Here is a 16543-nt window from a genome sequence, read left to right on the forward strand (position 1 = left end):
GAAATATATAAATATGTCAACGAATTATCGAATATTGAGCAAAACTTTCCATGGCAAACGGTTTAAAACCTCTTAAACCAGTATACAAAATTCTAGAATGACTAGACGTTGTCATCCCAGCAGACAAAGTCTGCTTCGAGTCTCCTTCCAGCTCAATTAACGTGCATCCAGTATGTCACTCCACTCCTTTTGTATCTTCCATCGTCTAATCAGCGCCTTTGTTGGCACTTTCACTTGTGTTGCTCTTTTCTGTTTCGGGGATCAGTCGGATGCACTCCGGCAAAGATGTTCTCGATGGCTCTTCAACACACTCAGGACTTCCCAAGCCAGCGAAGGTGAGTCGAGGGGCGAATTGCAGGCCCATTTAAGGGCTGTTAGACCCCATTCATCCCGCCATCAGCATTCGCCATCCCCTGGCATTTTTCGCCTATTTTGCACCTTCTTCCCTGCACTAGACTTCGCTGCTAGCAGGGAGACAATGTCAAAAATTCATAATTGAACAGTTTCAGCCATCGAAGGGAAAAGGGAGGCGAGTGGAGAAAGGGAATATGCATGACTATATGCAGATGCGGTGTATGTGCTGGCCAAGTGCTTTTTGGGAAGAGCATTTGGCCAACTGAAAATCTTCGTCGTTAATAATTCAAGAGCTTTTAATGCCATGAATATTCATCAAATTTTGAGCATGATTTGATTTTATTGCGTATTTCCTATGACGTGGCAAAACGCAACACCCCCGGCTGGAATGGGTTATCACAGGGAACAAAGATATAGAACATTTAGCCCATTATGCCTAACCAGTTTGAGTGGAACGGAAGTTGGTTGGAATAAATTCGTTATATTTTTAATGGACTCGTTGTAATGTGGTGCCTCTGGCGTTTGCACGATATAAGCTTACGAAAGGATTTATTGGTGGATTTTTAGTTGAGAACAGAGGAGAAGTGGAAGGTCTATATTTTGCACACTAATGCGACTCTAAAAAATTGTATTTTAAATATACTCTAACTTTTCTAGGCCTTGTCTGTATGCTTTTCGGTGTCGTTTTCAATGCTTTTGTTGAGAATTCTATGGCAACTTGAAACAATACATATTTTGTACCTAAACAAAGTATTATACCTCCTAGAAAGCGCTGCCAAACTTGGCTAGGTGGCGGTGAAGCCCTGTAAACTCTTCATTTTATGGCTACATCCAACCCTTTTTTATTTATAAAGTTTTCCTCATGAAATAAATCGTAAATTTAGTTGAAAATGCAGCATAAAATACATCGATAAGTGGGTGTATCGTATCGATTTTTGAAATATCAAATCGTGATAAGCGGAACAAAAAATAACTGCCTCAACCTCATTCGGCTAATCACTCTGATTACTTTGCGTATTCAGTTCAGGCCCATTAAATGGCTATTTGCTTATCAATTCCGTGTCAGCCCACCGACTGCCCCCTAATCTAACCCCGCTCCCTAATTCGCTGTAACCCTTGACACTCACTCATCAATGGCTGGCTGTTGTTTTGGGGCAGAGTCAAGTCGTTTGGGCCCGGCCTTAAAGCCCATCCATGCACGGGATACGTGAGCAAAGTCAAAATGTCACCAGCTCTGGTGCAGAGCGAAGGACTTCGTCAAATGAAATCAAATGATTTGTCGTGCAACTGATTTATGTTTAATTTATAGAGCATACTCCAAGGGGTAAGGCCTGACCGGCATGCAAATAAATTTCGAGCAGACCCAATCCGATGAAGACATAAACTCAACTGACACACAGAGCGACGGGGCGCCCGATTCTCCGGCTTCAGAGGGAAAATTCGGGGTAAGAGAGAGAACATTCGGTGGAAAAGAGTGAATATGCTGGCAAAAGAGCGCCGTCTGAGAGGAGCGAGGGCTGAATATGGAGAGCTGGCGAGCGTTGACAAAGTTTCTGCTTGCGGTAGGCCCAACCGGAAATGGCGCTGCGGAGAAAGCCAGAAACTGGAGCAACAGTACGCGAGCCGAACTCAATAGCCGGCTTTGCGAAATATCCGTATAAGAGTTCTGTGGGACTTTTTGGGTAAAGAGGAGAAAAGGCATAAATTTATAAGACTTTAATGTGAAAATGTCTTGTATTGGGTTTGTAGAAAAATATTAATACTCTACTATTACAGATAAAGTTTTTAAATACTCTAAGAATATTATTAAAACTACATTCAAAATATCATATATTTTTTTGTCAGTATATTCCCATATGCATATCACTGAGCAAATAAAAGCTAACACCACTATAAACGCTTCTAATTCGAAAACCAATAGATGCATTTACACTTTTTCCCTCCACCGAAACAGCATAAAAATCAAATGGAATACGAACGTCCTTGGTGGAACTGGTGGGAGGCATGGCAAATCAACAGTGCCAAATTCGATTGCAAATAGTGAAACACATTGTTCTCGAGTCTCACTGTTTCGTTGACAATTTTTTAGTTTTTATTATTTTTCGCCTCGTTTCGGTGAAAGACAGGAGAAGCCGCGGCAAGGGGATAAAGTGTTGCAGAGATGGCGATGGAGGGCGAGAGTGTGAGCTGGCGAAACGTCGTCGACACAGTGGGAATTTATGGAAATGCTTCGATTTATGCTTAGTGCGATATTTGCATTTTGGCTGACGAACGGAGCGACAACAAATGCAGCAGAAATATGTTTTCAGCTCGAAATGTGTCTTTTGTTAGAGGGGGGAAATGATGGGACTCGACAGGAGAGATTGGCTGGATATAGCCAAAACAGGTAGAGGATGTCACTGGGGTAATACTTTTGTCTGAGATGACAGAATTGATAAAACCTTGAGCTATTCATTTCAAACCAGCAATTCTAGTTATCCAAAAATGCGTTGGGTTTGAAAATTTGTCGAATCTTTTAGTATACCAATAATTTTTACACTTTCAAAGAATTTCCTAGACTACAAAATGTATGAAATACCATACTTCTAACCAATTAAAGGCAAGAAAACTGAGTATTCGTTCCATTAAAATCCATTCAGCTTTGCGGCTTTTAGAATCGAATGTAGGAGATGCCGCAAACAAATGAAGTTGTCACACACCGCATACATATAGGCAGACCGCGAAAAGCCGGAAAATTGAAAATTGAACTGGCGTGCGGAAAAAAAGGCCAGGTCCTGCAGCTAGCTTCTGGCCAAGGAACCGTCTTTAATCTTCTTAAGTGAGACTGCCCTCGAATAGAGCACAGCTGCTGCTGCTGTGCACTGGACGACTGTCATCAGCGCGAATGTGAATGCGAGTTGGTAATAAACTAGGCCAAGGAGGCAACAAGTCAAGGGACTTTCGAATGGCTCTGTTCTGGCCAATTCTGGGAGATTTCTAATGCTATTCACAAGGCGTTGCTGGATAGGAGAATGAGCTTATTTCTGATTTTCTTTAAGGGAATTTAAGGTATGTATTTGATTGATTACCACGAATTTGCCCAGCAACTTTCTCGACTATTTCGGGAAATTCGCCCGACTCCCCCCTGGGAATCATCAGCACACCATTTACCGTCTTCTCTTATTTCATTCTTTAGCAAGTCGAATGCGTTTCGGTTTCTGCTAGCAAATTGGCATTGGATGAAGGACTCGTCTTGAGATACTCCTTGCTCTTGGCACTTTGGGGTGTATTGGTTTCTGAGAGATTAGTTTATGAAATGGTTCAAGAAATGGAATTTGATTTATATTTAATTAATTGAATATAACAGTTCAGAACTTAAAAATTAACAATCACTTATTAGGAAATATTTATTGGAGTTTTTTAAAATCCATTACAAAACCACGTCTAAAACTTCTAGCTCTAAATGAATGATAAACAAAGTGCCCAAGCATACTGGATGAACGGGTATTCTAGAGCTTGTATCCTTTTCGCTCCCAGTTTTATCCTTTACTACGTCTTTGGGTTTCGTCTCAGGTAGCCTCAGCTTTGCATGGGCTTGGACAGCAATGAGAGCAGTGAATGTAATTACTTTAATGCGACCATTTGCCGCTTTAGTTGCTGATGTAGCTGCAGCTGCTGCGAGTTGCTGCTTGCCCGAGATAAAGATAAACTTTTGCAATTACAACGAGAAGCGAGAGTGAATGGGGGGCAGGAACGAGCTTCGCCGCGTGGGGATAAGGGGCGCAACCCGATAACATCGAATCGAGTTCGCTTTTGTACGTTTCCCATTGGCTTTGGCTAATTAGCTCTCTTCCTCCCTTAACCCCACAATGCGCTCAAATAACTTAAAGACCGTGCTCAACTTAAATTATGATCGCCCAAATGGACTCGACAGGGAGAGGCCTTTAAAAAGTTTCCAGCAACTTGCAAGCGTTGAAAATTGTGCCGTTAACATATGCAGAGTGCAGAAAAAATAAAGTCAAGCGGAGAAAACTGTGCTCCGACTTAGGTTGTCCCGTCTAAATAAACTTTTGATGACTTTTTGAAAGTTTTACGGTTCACCAGAAGTAGCAGGCAAATTACAAGGCCCAGCTTTACTTGCCAACAATAACCGGGAAAAGTACATCCACTTCCGGAACAAGCCACAGCCACAAAAAGATATAAAGTTGGGACCGACTTCACCCCTCGTCTTAATTTGATCGGATTTTTGACCCCCAGAAAGTGGGCTCAACAAATGAGCGAAAGCTGCTTCTAATTTGGCGAAAACTTAGAAATCGTAATGAGGCAAGGGAGGATGTATAGTAAGGATTGTGTTCGGATTAGTTCAGACAAATATTAGATACTTGCCTCTAGGTCTAGGGGTAGCTGTTGTTAATATTTATAGATATATAAATTCATATAAAATAAATATATATTAATTATAATTCAGCCCCAAAATGCTCCCATCTTTCACCAAAATAAGATCACTCAATTCCAAGTGTATTGACCAGCTTACCAGCTATCAAAGGCACGAAATATACTCAAATACCGAGTTGATGAACACAAATCCAGATTTAGTTAATTTTTTTTTTTCAATATTCCGCCCAAATATGTAGATATGGTCCGGGTCTAAGCCGCAGTCCAAAAACCAACCGGCATACAGAAGATAAACCCACACCGCAGAGTCACATGCAAAAATTCGTGGGCAATTCGCTGTTTTTTGCCTGCTCCTGCTGCTGCCCAGTGGCCAACCAAACATTTTGTTTGTGCAAAAATTTGTGTGATTTCCCCACGGAAATTGATGATGGTGTTTGCTGAGTCGCAAACGTGTTGCCGGAGTTAAGCGGGGAGCAGTTGGGCCGAGGCAGCGACAGCGCTGGGCCCACCTACAGTGAATTTGTCATTTCCAGTTCTAAACGTGCGGACAAACACTGAATCAGTCGGGCTCGTGGGGGCGGGCTTAGTGGAGTCCAGGAGGGATGCGGTGGCATAGCAGAAGGATGTGGAACCCGAGAGCCCGAGTCAAGGCGTGCCAATGGCGATGGAGTGTGCGTTGCTTCTAGAGATGCTATCGTGATGGGGATTAGTCATTCAATAAATTAATAACACCCAAATTTTTATATACTTCAAAGTATTTGTACTTGTATTAATTAAATAAATTCCTAATAGTAGCATAATTAAAGATGTAATGTCTCTAAATTTAAAGAAAAAATTACGCCTAAGTGTCGAACAACTTGTAGAACTTTAAAGAGTATCTATAGGATTGCAGAAAATCTAAATCTAATCTGAGAAAATCAAGCTATAGCCAAGAAAAAGTATCACTCTAATTCGAGACTTAAATAAGTTTCCTTAAAAATCCTATATTATTTATATTTCAACCTATAGCCAAGATGAAGGACTACACATTGTAAAAACTCTCATGTTATTGACATCATCGAAGGTACAAGCCCCATGCCTCGTGAGTCACGCTCACAGCTGGTAAATTTGTTGGCACGGCTGTCAGCAGCCATGACAACGGCCAGGAGCCTGGACTCCACTCGAGGACAGGAGCACGGTGCGTGTCGCTTTAACAGCCCGGAAGTTACATGCGATGTAATGAAAAACGACAGGGCGGAAATCGCAGTGGGTTGCCGGGGTCCCAGGCCAGCTCGGAATCAGGGCCAGGGACTGGCCCGATCCGAATGAGTTTGCTTTAACGCTGCTGGTATTTATAGACAATTGGTTCGTGATTGTTGACAGCGCTCAGCGTTGCGCTGAACTCTCCATGGACTTGGTCATCGTCCACCATCGGCCATCGCAGCTCCACTCCACTCGACTGGCTATTTTTTGCAAGCCTCATAAAAATGAAACGAAATATCCAACTGGACAAAAGCTGGCTCGGAGCACAAGAGCCGGTTCAAGTGAGTGGGTTTGTGCACTGCATGCAGGAAATAGCGGCCAGTTGGCCATTTAGGCAATTGAATTAGGCCCTGCAGCCCAGGGATAAATCAGGGAAATATGCTGCTGATTTTTGTTGAATATTCGCATGCAACATGATCCATTTTTCAATGCTTAAAGCCAAATAGCAAAAGCTGGTCTTTAGGAAACTGTTGCTTTTAGATTGGTTTGTTTTTGTTTTGGTACTCTTTTAGCTTCCTAAAGAAATACCCAAAGGAAAATGTGTGTGTTTTTATATTTATGTATATTTTATAAATTTAAAGGCAATAAAAAAATTGTGAACGTCGACCAAAAGTTTAGGGTCTTCTAGTAAAAATATATAAATTTATTAACTTACCCTAGAAAATATAGATTTAAAAAAAAAACCCCAGCAAGCTGCCTGCCATAAATTACTTTTATTCTAAAAATCTGTTCAAAATTCTGGAAACCACAATAAATTTGTATTCTTCATAAAATTCTTTGTTTTCATGGGCCAACAATTATGGAGGAAAATGGTGTAGAAAATATAGAAAGCTCGGAAACTATAAGCCAGCCTAAAAAAATGGAATCCCATCACTACATCAGCAGCAATTCCCTTGAAGCAGAAAATCCTAAAATTTTGCAACTGGACCAAATTGTGAATAGTACCTTAGAAAAGATACAATCTGTAATCCATTGCAGTGACTTAAACGTGGATGACTTAATTGACTTGATAATGCCCAGGGTTAAGTGCGAACTCTACTTGAACGACAAGCTCATCAAGGACATGACGTATATGAAAGATTCCATTGCTACTTCTATGCAACAAATGCAAGCGGTTGATCAAGACATTGCTGATATATATCTGGACTTGCATAATATATACAGAAAACTTGAACGACCTGACAATGGCAGCCAAAGGTTGAACAGTGAAATCAGGGCGAAGTTATCTAGGCGCGTTCAAGAATCCGAGGACTTGCAGAAGAGATCTCGTCACTACCTGACAAATGATGCCAAGGAGTTGAGTGCCATGCTGGTAAAGCCACCCCAGGAACCCAACAAAAGCACTTAATAAAGATATAGAAAGGAAGTAATAAAACTTGAAAAGCATGGTTATATTTATTCACGGATTACATTTTAAATCATTCGCTTATATCAATGATAATTAAAGAAATTATATAATTAAAGTATTGAAAAATGAAGGCACTAAAATACGATTTTCTGGTTATCTTTGCACCTCTTTTATTTGTTATTAAATTATATCAATAATAAACAAAACACAACAAATAATTGAAATGTCCCACGACGAATTTAATGGGTAGAATATTATCCCAATTACCTTAAGCCAATCTGAGCCAACCTGAACCTCTCTCTATTTCAATCTTTCAATTGCCAATTTTTCTTGTTTGCGTGTCTCTTTTTTTTTTGTAAATTTTTTTTTTGTTCGTTCGATTGCTTTGTAAACAAAGCAAAGTGCAAATTTATGTGGTAAGCCACTTGAAATCGAACATTTTTCCCATCAGAGGAGGTGCCCTGAATGCAAAGCTTTGATTGTTACTCAAAATGTACCTTGAACTGTATCTGTATCTCACAGTTCATCCTGCCCGAATCCGAGTCCGCAAGTGTTTTGCGAATGTAAATGTAAATGTTGGCAAAGTGGCAAGTCAGGTGGCTGGCTGGATGTTACACTCTTCCATTCCATTAGCCTCAAGTTAAGGCTTTGACTGAGCTGATGATTGTTAAAATCGACATTTGCATTTGAATTTGGTCGCACAAGATACACGGTGGCAAGTAAGGCAATTCTTTAAATTATTTGAGTTAAATTAAAGGTTGCTTATTGGGAAAAAAAAATTTAAGACCTTGATAAGTATAGTTAATTATTTATATAATTTTTTAATTATAATTGTCTTTTGTTTCTGGACCAAATAATTATAAAATCATAAAAACTGAAATGTAGCTGAACTTGTTGAATAAAATCCTATTAAGTTTTTCGAGAACTTTGATTTAATAAAAATAATAATTTCAAGTATTTTCTATTTTATGGTATTTAAATAGTTATAGAAACTGCTAATGTCTTTATTCTACTTTTATATATAACAAATTTTTGTTTCAATTGTGTATTCTCTTGGCTCTGACAATCCCATCACGATTTAACATATAAAGACATCGATATCCTCATCGCTTGTTGTCATTGTTTTGCCCAAACGAGGTTAATTCGATTATCATCAATCGGAGTGTGGTAGTTCCTAATTGATTTGAGCAAACGCTGCAAACGAGATTAATTGATGAGTGGGAAACTAGAGCCGTGCCAAAGCCCATGTCCCTGTGCCGGACAATTCATGTGGCGTCCTCCTTCCAGGATTGTTCGAGTATTGTCTTTTTTACTGCATGAAGTTGTGTGCACTCAAAATAATAGAGCACGGCAGGACAGAGCACAAATAAGACCCAGGACAAAACACAACTGGAAACTCGGAACCTCAGAAGGCAGGAGGTAGGCTGTAGGTGGTAGAAAGCGGGTGGCAGGAGGAGCCGAGGACCTCTGACTGCTGCAGCCTGTGTAATGGCAGCGTTTACTCAATTTTAGTACGTAGTAAACGTATTTCTTTTATAGCCCCGTAGGTTATTTGTGCATCGCTCTGACTCGCTAGTACGTACGCTCGTCTACATTCCAGGATGCGAGCGCACTCAGACAAACAATTCAGAAAAGATATATATCCCTGACACAATAAACGAACTTCGTTTCCTGAGTGGCCATTTTACTGCGAGGCCTTTCACTTGGAGTATCCAGGAGTGCCTGCGCCCTGGCTCCTCCCGCCACCTTCGTCCACCACTAACCACTCAACCCCTATCTTGGGGGCCAGAACTAAGCAAATATTCGCACACAAATATGATGAAGTATCGGGGGGCTTGGGTGTGTTTGTATTCCTGCTTCTGGTTTGCTTTTAATTGCTTTCAAGTAAACAGAATGCCCCTTGGTAAATGGGAACATAAATATAATTGCCAGGTTGGCTCGCAGTAGCAGTAGCAGTCGCAGTCGCATTCCCATTCGTATTCGCATTTTGCCTTAAAATTTCCACTCTCGAGGCGGCGAAACATTTGTTTGCCCAGCTTCCTCCCATTTGGCCGTGGGCTTGCTTGTGCTTAGCAGTGCCGAAGGTGTTATTTAATTTAATGTCCTGATTTGACAGATTACATATTTACCACTCTGTGGTCGCTGTTGTTCAGGCATTCGATTCGACAGCTCAGCACAATTTGGCGCAAATCGAATTAAACTCAACAGAAGCGTGATTGTTGGGTCTGCCATTCATGAATGTATATTTGGCTAACATATTAAAGGCTGCAATTTGATTTTGTTTACTAAATAAAATGCTTACTGGTAGCTTTAAATTTAATAAAAAGACAAGTTGTATTACATTTTTGAGGAGTAAAATTTCTAAAAAATATGTTTAATAATTCTTTTGATAGAAATGACAGTTTCTAGATAATTATCTGATTATAATCATATATTATTAGCTGGCCACGTTAGCCCATTTGAAATCATTTACATATGATTTGGTTCAATTTTTAATACATTTCTCGTATTCTAGTGTTCACATAATGTAAATAATTCTTTTTGTTGCATTGGGTTATTTGCATAAATTTCAAAATCAGCCCGTAGTATGCATTATTTTTATTTAATTTTTTTTTCTGCATAGGTTTTTTTGCATTTGCTTCGGATTTACGAGAGGGTTGGTCAAGTGGCAGCTGCATTAGGCCATAAATTTGCCAAAAAGTAAACAGTAAACATTTTATTGTTGCCTTTCAATGCGCAACCGACTCTGCCCCGTCCGTTCAACTGTTTTAAATAATTATTTAACATTTTACATTGTTTAGCTCGCGTTTTCCGTGTCGCCATGCGGGTGCGACCGTTGCGACGCGTCGGGGGAGGCTTTTGTTTGTTGTAAAGATTTGCACGATTTGCATTTGTGCCAAAACGATTCATGAATGATTCATGTGCGCCAGACCAGAAGCAGATGTCGACAATACTCATCCCCACTTCGATTTATGCATCGGGCACGTGCCAACGGTTTAGCGGTGCTGACGGTGGAACTTTAAAAGGATTTCAAATGTCGGAACAAATTTTCACGGATAGTTGAAATGAGTTTAAAGGATTTCGGCTATTCCCCTGGACATTTTTAGTTAAGCTACATAATTTACAGAAATATTTCATAAATATAAAGGAAGAGTAAGCTTACTCCCTGAATTCTTATATGAATGGTAAAAAACGATATTAGTTCCTGAAAAAACAGGATAAATCTAAAAACCTTTATAAGAAATTAATAATATTTATGTGTGTAAACTGAGGATAAACCAGGTAGCAATATATTCGCTCTCAACGCTATTATCTTAGAAATTTTCTATTAAATATTTATTACCAAGTCTATTACCCATGCATACTCCAGGCCCTGCAACTGCCAAGTTGAGATGAAGCCCTCCTGACAGCCAATTGCGCCAGTCAGCGTCGGCAAATGCAAATTTAATGGTCTATGAAAAAAGGTAGCCAGGCAAATGCTTTTAACCACATCCGCTGCCATTAGCTCACCGACGGATCCGTTGCTAAACAACAGCATCGGAGGAAAATGGAGAAACCTGAATAACAATGGAAAATGACGGCATTGGAAATGCGAAAATCAATGCGCATTAGTGGACGGTGTTATTTCATCTTATTCTACCAGAGAATTGGCAGTACACCGGACCCATCCTTTCCTTATTGAGATCCGTGAACAGTGGTTCATAGGTCTAATAATGGGAGAATATAAATAGGAATCTATAAATTAAAAAATAGATAAGACTATATTAAAAAAGAATCTAAAAATGCATTAAATATTAATTCATTAAATCCACTTTTTCTAAAAGCATTTATTTTATAAAATGAATTCGTTTTATCTACAGCTGTGTTCACGGAAATAGCAGTGCGACAGACGAACAACTTCAAAACGTTTTTTTGTACATATTCCTTTTTGCAAGCTGATCTATTGCACATTGTTTTTGTAAAATGGAACATAAAGATAAGAATCAAGAAAAAATTCCGTTAGATTTGCTCTATTTTTATGTTTTATTGATATTTTTCACATATGCAGCTCGTTTTGACCGATCACTGAAATAGCAGTTTTTAATTTTCTTTCGCAAAAAGTGCCGAAATTTCTTTTAATTTTGTAAAAAATGACTTTAATTAAGGTCGTTATTATAGTTTATACTATAATACACCTTTACAACGCAAAAAAAATTATTTTAGTGGGCGCAGGACCTCACTGCTCCATGAGAGAAAGATATCAGATAATTTAGCCTAGAAAGAAGGGCAAAACATGTAAAGAGTCTCTAAATCTTTCAAATTGTTCTTTTAAAATAGTTTATAAGTCATAAAATATGAACCGAACCCAAAAAAACCGAGGTACGATTCGCAAAAACACAATTGTACAGGCTCGACGCGTACTTCGCTTCAGCAAAGCTCGTCCTTTTGCATCCTCTAGGGATATATGAGCGGGAATTGGCATGGGAATCAGTCATGGGACTATTCGCCGGGGACTTATTGAAGAATTTTTAGATTCGCGAAGTCCATGGAAAATGTCACTGCTTGGTTAAAGGCATATCAAGGCAAGATCCGAGTTCGCCAATAGCCACTTGAACTGCCAGTATTCAAATGGCGTAATATCCTTTGGACAAATGACTCCAAACTGGTTTTATTTGGTGGAATAGGACAAGACAAGACCTCCAAATAGATAGTACCCCCCAAACCATACGCTGAAGACAGTAAAACACGGTGGCCTAAAAATCATGGTATGGGTATACTTTTCATACAACGTTTTAGGTCCCGTAAATATGATCGGTGGGATCAAAGACAATTATGTTTATGTCGAAATATTAAAAACTGTCTTGCAGCCGTATCCTGATGAAAATATGCCATTAATTTGGACATTTCAGCAGGACAGTGACCCTAATCATACCAGCAAGGTGGCCAAGGAGTGGGTTCTTAATGAAAAAGTGGATGCACTGCCATGGCCTGCACAGTCCCCGGATATTATTCCGATCGAAAACTTATGGGGGACATCAAGGGCTACGTATTAAAGAAGTTTCCGACTTCTAAGCCGCAGCTGTGGCAATTTGTGCAGGAGGAATGAGGCCATATTCCCCTCAAGCGTTGCTAAGACTTGGTGGACTCCATGCCACCCAGGTATGAGGCTATGATAGCTTATAAAGGCAATTTAACAAAATATTAGATCATAGTCAATTAGAATTTAAAAAGAAATAGGTTTCTTAAACGATATTTTTAAATTTATGAAGAATTTTAGTTTTTCACTGCTATTTCAATGATTGGCATAATATAGACCTTTTTTGTTGTTATTAGCTATATCTTCTATAAGGTTTATGTTACCTAAATTAAATGATTGTGGTATTGTTAACAATTAAATACACTAAGCCTTTATGAAAAAAAAATTTATGAAAATAGTGTTTGTAACAGGATTTTCCGATCTTAAACGTGCAGGTCGTTGGGCACTGCTATTTCCGTGAACACAGCTGTATATAGTTTTAAAGTAATTATTATAAAGAAAGCCATACCAAAGTTCTAGACAATTGTCAGTCTAGTCGTTCTAGTTTTCAAATTATTAAGATTATTTTATATTAATGTAAAAATGTAGTAAATTTATTACCTATTTGTTGTTTGAATATTAAAGTCCCAGATTAACGGCAACACAAGATAACGAAACTAAAAATAATACAGTGTAGGCACAATTCCAAAAGTAATGCCCCCAATGTTAAGCCATAGAAATGGCATGGGCATTAATCAGCGCTGATGAAGGTGGGTATGACCTGCGTTTACGGTAATTGTACGGCTCATTCCCACTCAGATCGCCAAAAATAAGAAGAACCGCAGTCAAATATGAGCTATGGCACGAGTCACAGGCTCAAAAACAAACGCTGAATGGTGGGAAAGCGACAAATTCTCGTTAGTTGCAGCCCACAAGGGGTATTTGTGTGCTTCATTGTAGCCAGTAATAGGAGTTGTAAGGGTATACAAGGACTGGATTAGTGGAAATGCCAGCTCAAAAAGTCAAAATGCCCTAATATTCTATCACTTTCGAATTAAATTAAAATAAAGAAATAATATTAATTGTTTTTTATTATTTTTACGCTGGGTACTCCAATTGCAATAAAGTTAAATAACATATTTTGTTAGTATATAAACTTTAATCTCTGGAAACAATTTTAAGAACTTAAAGCATGAATATTTTCTCAGTGTTGGTTCTTTTTTTACATTCATAACATATTTCCAAAAAAGAGAACTCTGAAAAAGCCGGGTATTCTATAGTCGGAGATCATAGACTTTAGTGTTTCTCCTTGTGGCATTTGCTGCCGTGTCCGACATGTCGTGCAATCCCAAACTCGCACACACACACACACACATACTAGACACAACCACACACGAGCACTCATCGAGGGGCAATGCATCCAAGCGCAAATTAAGCTTGACAAGCAAAAATTAAACTGTATATCTGTGTGGGCGGATGTATCTGCTAGATATATTTGTCCGTCCGTGTGCAGGCACGTGTGTTGGAGCCCAAGTATCGTTGGTTGTGTGTTTCTGCATGCTTGTTTGGCAAAATATAATTTCTTCATGTTCAGTTCATTAAACAGAGCAAGCCGACTTGGAAAAGCACTTACCATGAATAGATTTTAAGGGGTTCGACTGCGAAATGGGGGAAACTTTAAGCAAATATGCAAATCGAAAAATATAAAGATAAAAGTGATGTATAACTGCAGTTTCAAATGAACTATTTGCCTGCTTTGTTTATGTTTGTTCTATATAAAGGTAACCAGGATTTTCTGCCCAATTACGTAAATTAGGTATTTATCTAGGTACATTTTTAATTGAATTCAAAATCTATCAATCCCAAAATTTGATATCCCCTTCAAGCGCCTTAATAAGGAATTTCAGTCCATCAGATTACCCTAAGACTTATTCAATAAGAATGCAGATAAAAGGTTGTCCAAGTAAGCCCACAGCATAAAATGTCATAAACGAAGAATGAGCCACTGCAGAAAAATGTATTTCTTTTGTATTACTTTTTGGTTGGCCGAGGAAATGACTGGCAGAAGACATTGTACCGAGTTAGTGGCGTCAAATCACTTAAACGCTGGCAAAACAAAGGCCAAATTCATGGCCAACAAAAAAAAAGAAAGCTCCAAGCCCGATTTCCATTGCCAAAAGCAATTCCCAACAATGACAGCCACAAAATGATGAACTCTGCTTTTTGGGGGTCGGTTGTCAAATCAGGCACTTTTCCTACGTAATGTTCGCGGATATACGTATATATTTATGTTTTTATACCCTGTACTTGTACAGTATTGGGGTATATTCTATTCATGGCAACAAAAGAAAAAGAAGTACGTTTTACCAAAGAGAATAAAGTATCTAGAAGAATTAATAATTATTTTATAACTAGGCATATATAATTTGTTTTATAAAAAGTTCCAAAAACATGGAATATATTTTTAAGGACTACCGGTTACCTCTTTGTCGAGACAGCCGACTGTGCAGAGTTCTTTTTTGTTTCTTTTGGAAACTTGATACTGAGCCGCATTAACTTTGACATTCGCATAATTATGACTCTTGAGAGATGCCTCCCGCTCTGCCTCCTATCTTCATGACTTTTGCACTTTGACGAAGTTGATGAAATTAATATTAGACCGAGGCTGATGCTCAACATGCTTTCAGCAGAAGTTGCCAGCTCATTCAGTGCCTACTTATCGGGGCCGGGCTATTGATAGGCAAACTCAATGCCGACATAAGTGCATGACTCTGAGGCTGTATAAATAGCAAATGGCCACCTAGGAGTCTTTTTAACAGAGACTAAAATAGTCTTAATAGCAAATAAACTGTTTCTTAAATATATTAATGATTTATTTAGTTACCATAAAAATATATTTTTAGCAGAGGTAATCAGTAAATTTTCAGACCAGCACAGCATCTAAATTGCTAGTTGAGAGCTGCACATACTAAACTTTATTGAAATATTATATAGAGGTCATGAGTTTTCCTATAATTATTAAATAATCTTCAGAAAGTGCTTGACCCCGTGTGTGGTTTGAAAACTTGTCTATTAATTATGTATTTATGTCGCTGTATTCCTTTCGGCTTTTGAAATTAAGTGCTCCAGTTCCTCAGGTTGCAAATGCTTTGCCTTGATTACACGACCTCTTAAAAAAATCTCTTCTGGCATTGTGCCTCTGTAAATACTCACTGCACAAATCCTATCTATATGCAATCAGCAAATATTTATTCAAAGAACCCGAGCCCGCCCTACACACATCCCGATGTATATCGAAAAGGATGCATTATGCAGGCACTTTTGTAGGCAAGTGGAAATTATGTCAAAACAAAACGTGCAAGTCAAGTCACTCGTTAGTCTGAGAGGCATTTCAATTAGAGGCTCGCAATGTGGAAGACGATGAAAAAACACATCCAGAGAACACATAGAAATGGGAATTGCGAGCACAAAAGTTCAACTAATATGATATGCAGCGGCGGCGGGTGGATGGAAGTGAAATCTGCAGTACAGAATGTGAATGGCGGTGAAAAGGGTGGCCTGCTATGCCGATTCCACTTCATATCGGTGCACGGAATCTAGAATTTTTAACGCTAAACGGTAGTCATTTAATTTGTGAAAAGACATGTCAAGAGTTCTTAAATTGTCTACAAAATTTAAATTTATTTTGTGAAATCATTTCGAAATTCCAAGAAAAACTATAGTACATAAGCTTAAATAAAATAATTGTGTAATATTATTGAAACTCCTTTAATTTATATTAACATTAATATCAATTAAAAACCAATATCCTATATTTTAATGTCAAATTATTATACTCCAAGTATGAATAATACCCAGAGAGTATCCCACATCGACTCTTATATATTTGCAAACACCGCAGAATCGCTCATCTCTCTGCATTCGAATTTCTTTTCAGTTTTTCTGCGCATATGTCTGGGCAGCATTTGTAAGGATTTTTCATGTCTCTGCCATCTTTCTTTCGTGCTTAATGCGACTGTGTGTGCGCTTTGCAAGTCGACTTCATTCATTCATTCAAAAAAAAGTTAATTCATAAATCGCTCAAAGCGCGCTGATACGAAAGACGTACACATGGCAACCCTTATTGCATGCAAAATGCATTTAGTCGGTAAGATAAAGCCGTGCCTGCAGCCAGGGGAGGTAGGTTATATGTTATATGGGGGACTTGCACCAACCACCCTCTCCCTCGT

The 16543-nt window shown here is 38.8% G+C and overlaps 1 protein-coding gene across 1 annotated transcript; it reads left to right on the forward strand.

Moving 5' to 3' along the window:
• The first annotated feature begins 6662 nt into the window (after window positions 1-6662).
• On the forward strand, window positions 6663-7458 carry LOC108072533 (uncharacterized). Its single transcript, XM_017163710.3, has one exon. It carries the CDS (start codon window positions 6770-6772, stop codon window positions 7316-7318), a length of 549 nt encoding a protein of 182 aa, XP_017019199.1. The 5' UTR covers window positions 6663-6769; the 3' UTR covers window positions 7319-7458.
• The last annotated feature ends 9085 nt before the right edge of the window (window positions 7459-16543 follow it).

The sequence above is a fragment of the Drosophila kikkawai genome, chromosome 2L, assembly GCF_030179895.1.
Source record: "Drosophila kikkawai strain 14028-0561.14 chromosome 2L, DkikHiC1v2, whole genome shotgun sequence".
Taxonomy (NCBI): domain Eukaryota; kingdom Metazoa; phylum Arthropoda; class Insecta; order Diptera; family Drosophilidae; genus Drosophila; species Drosophila kikkawai.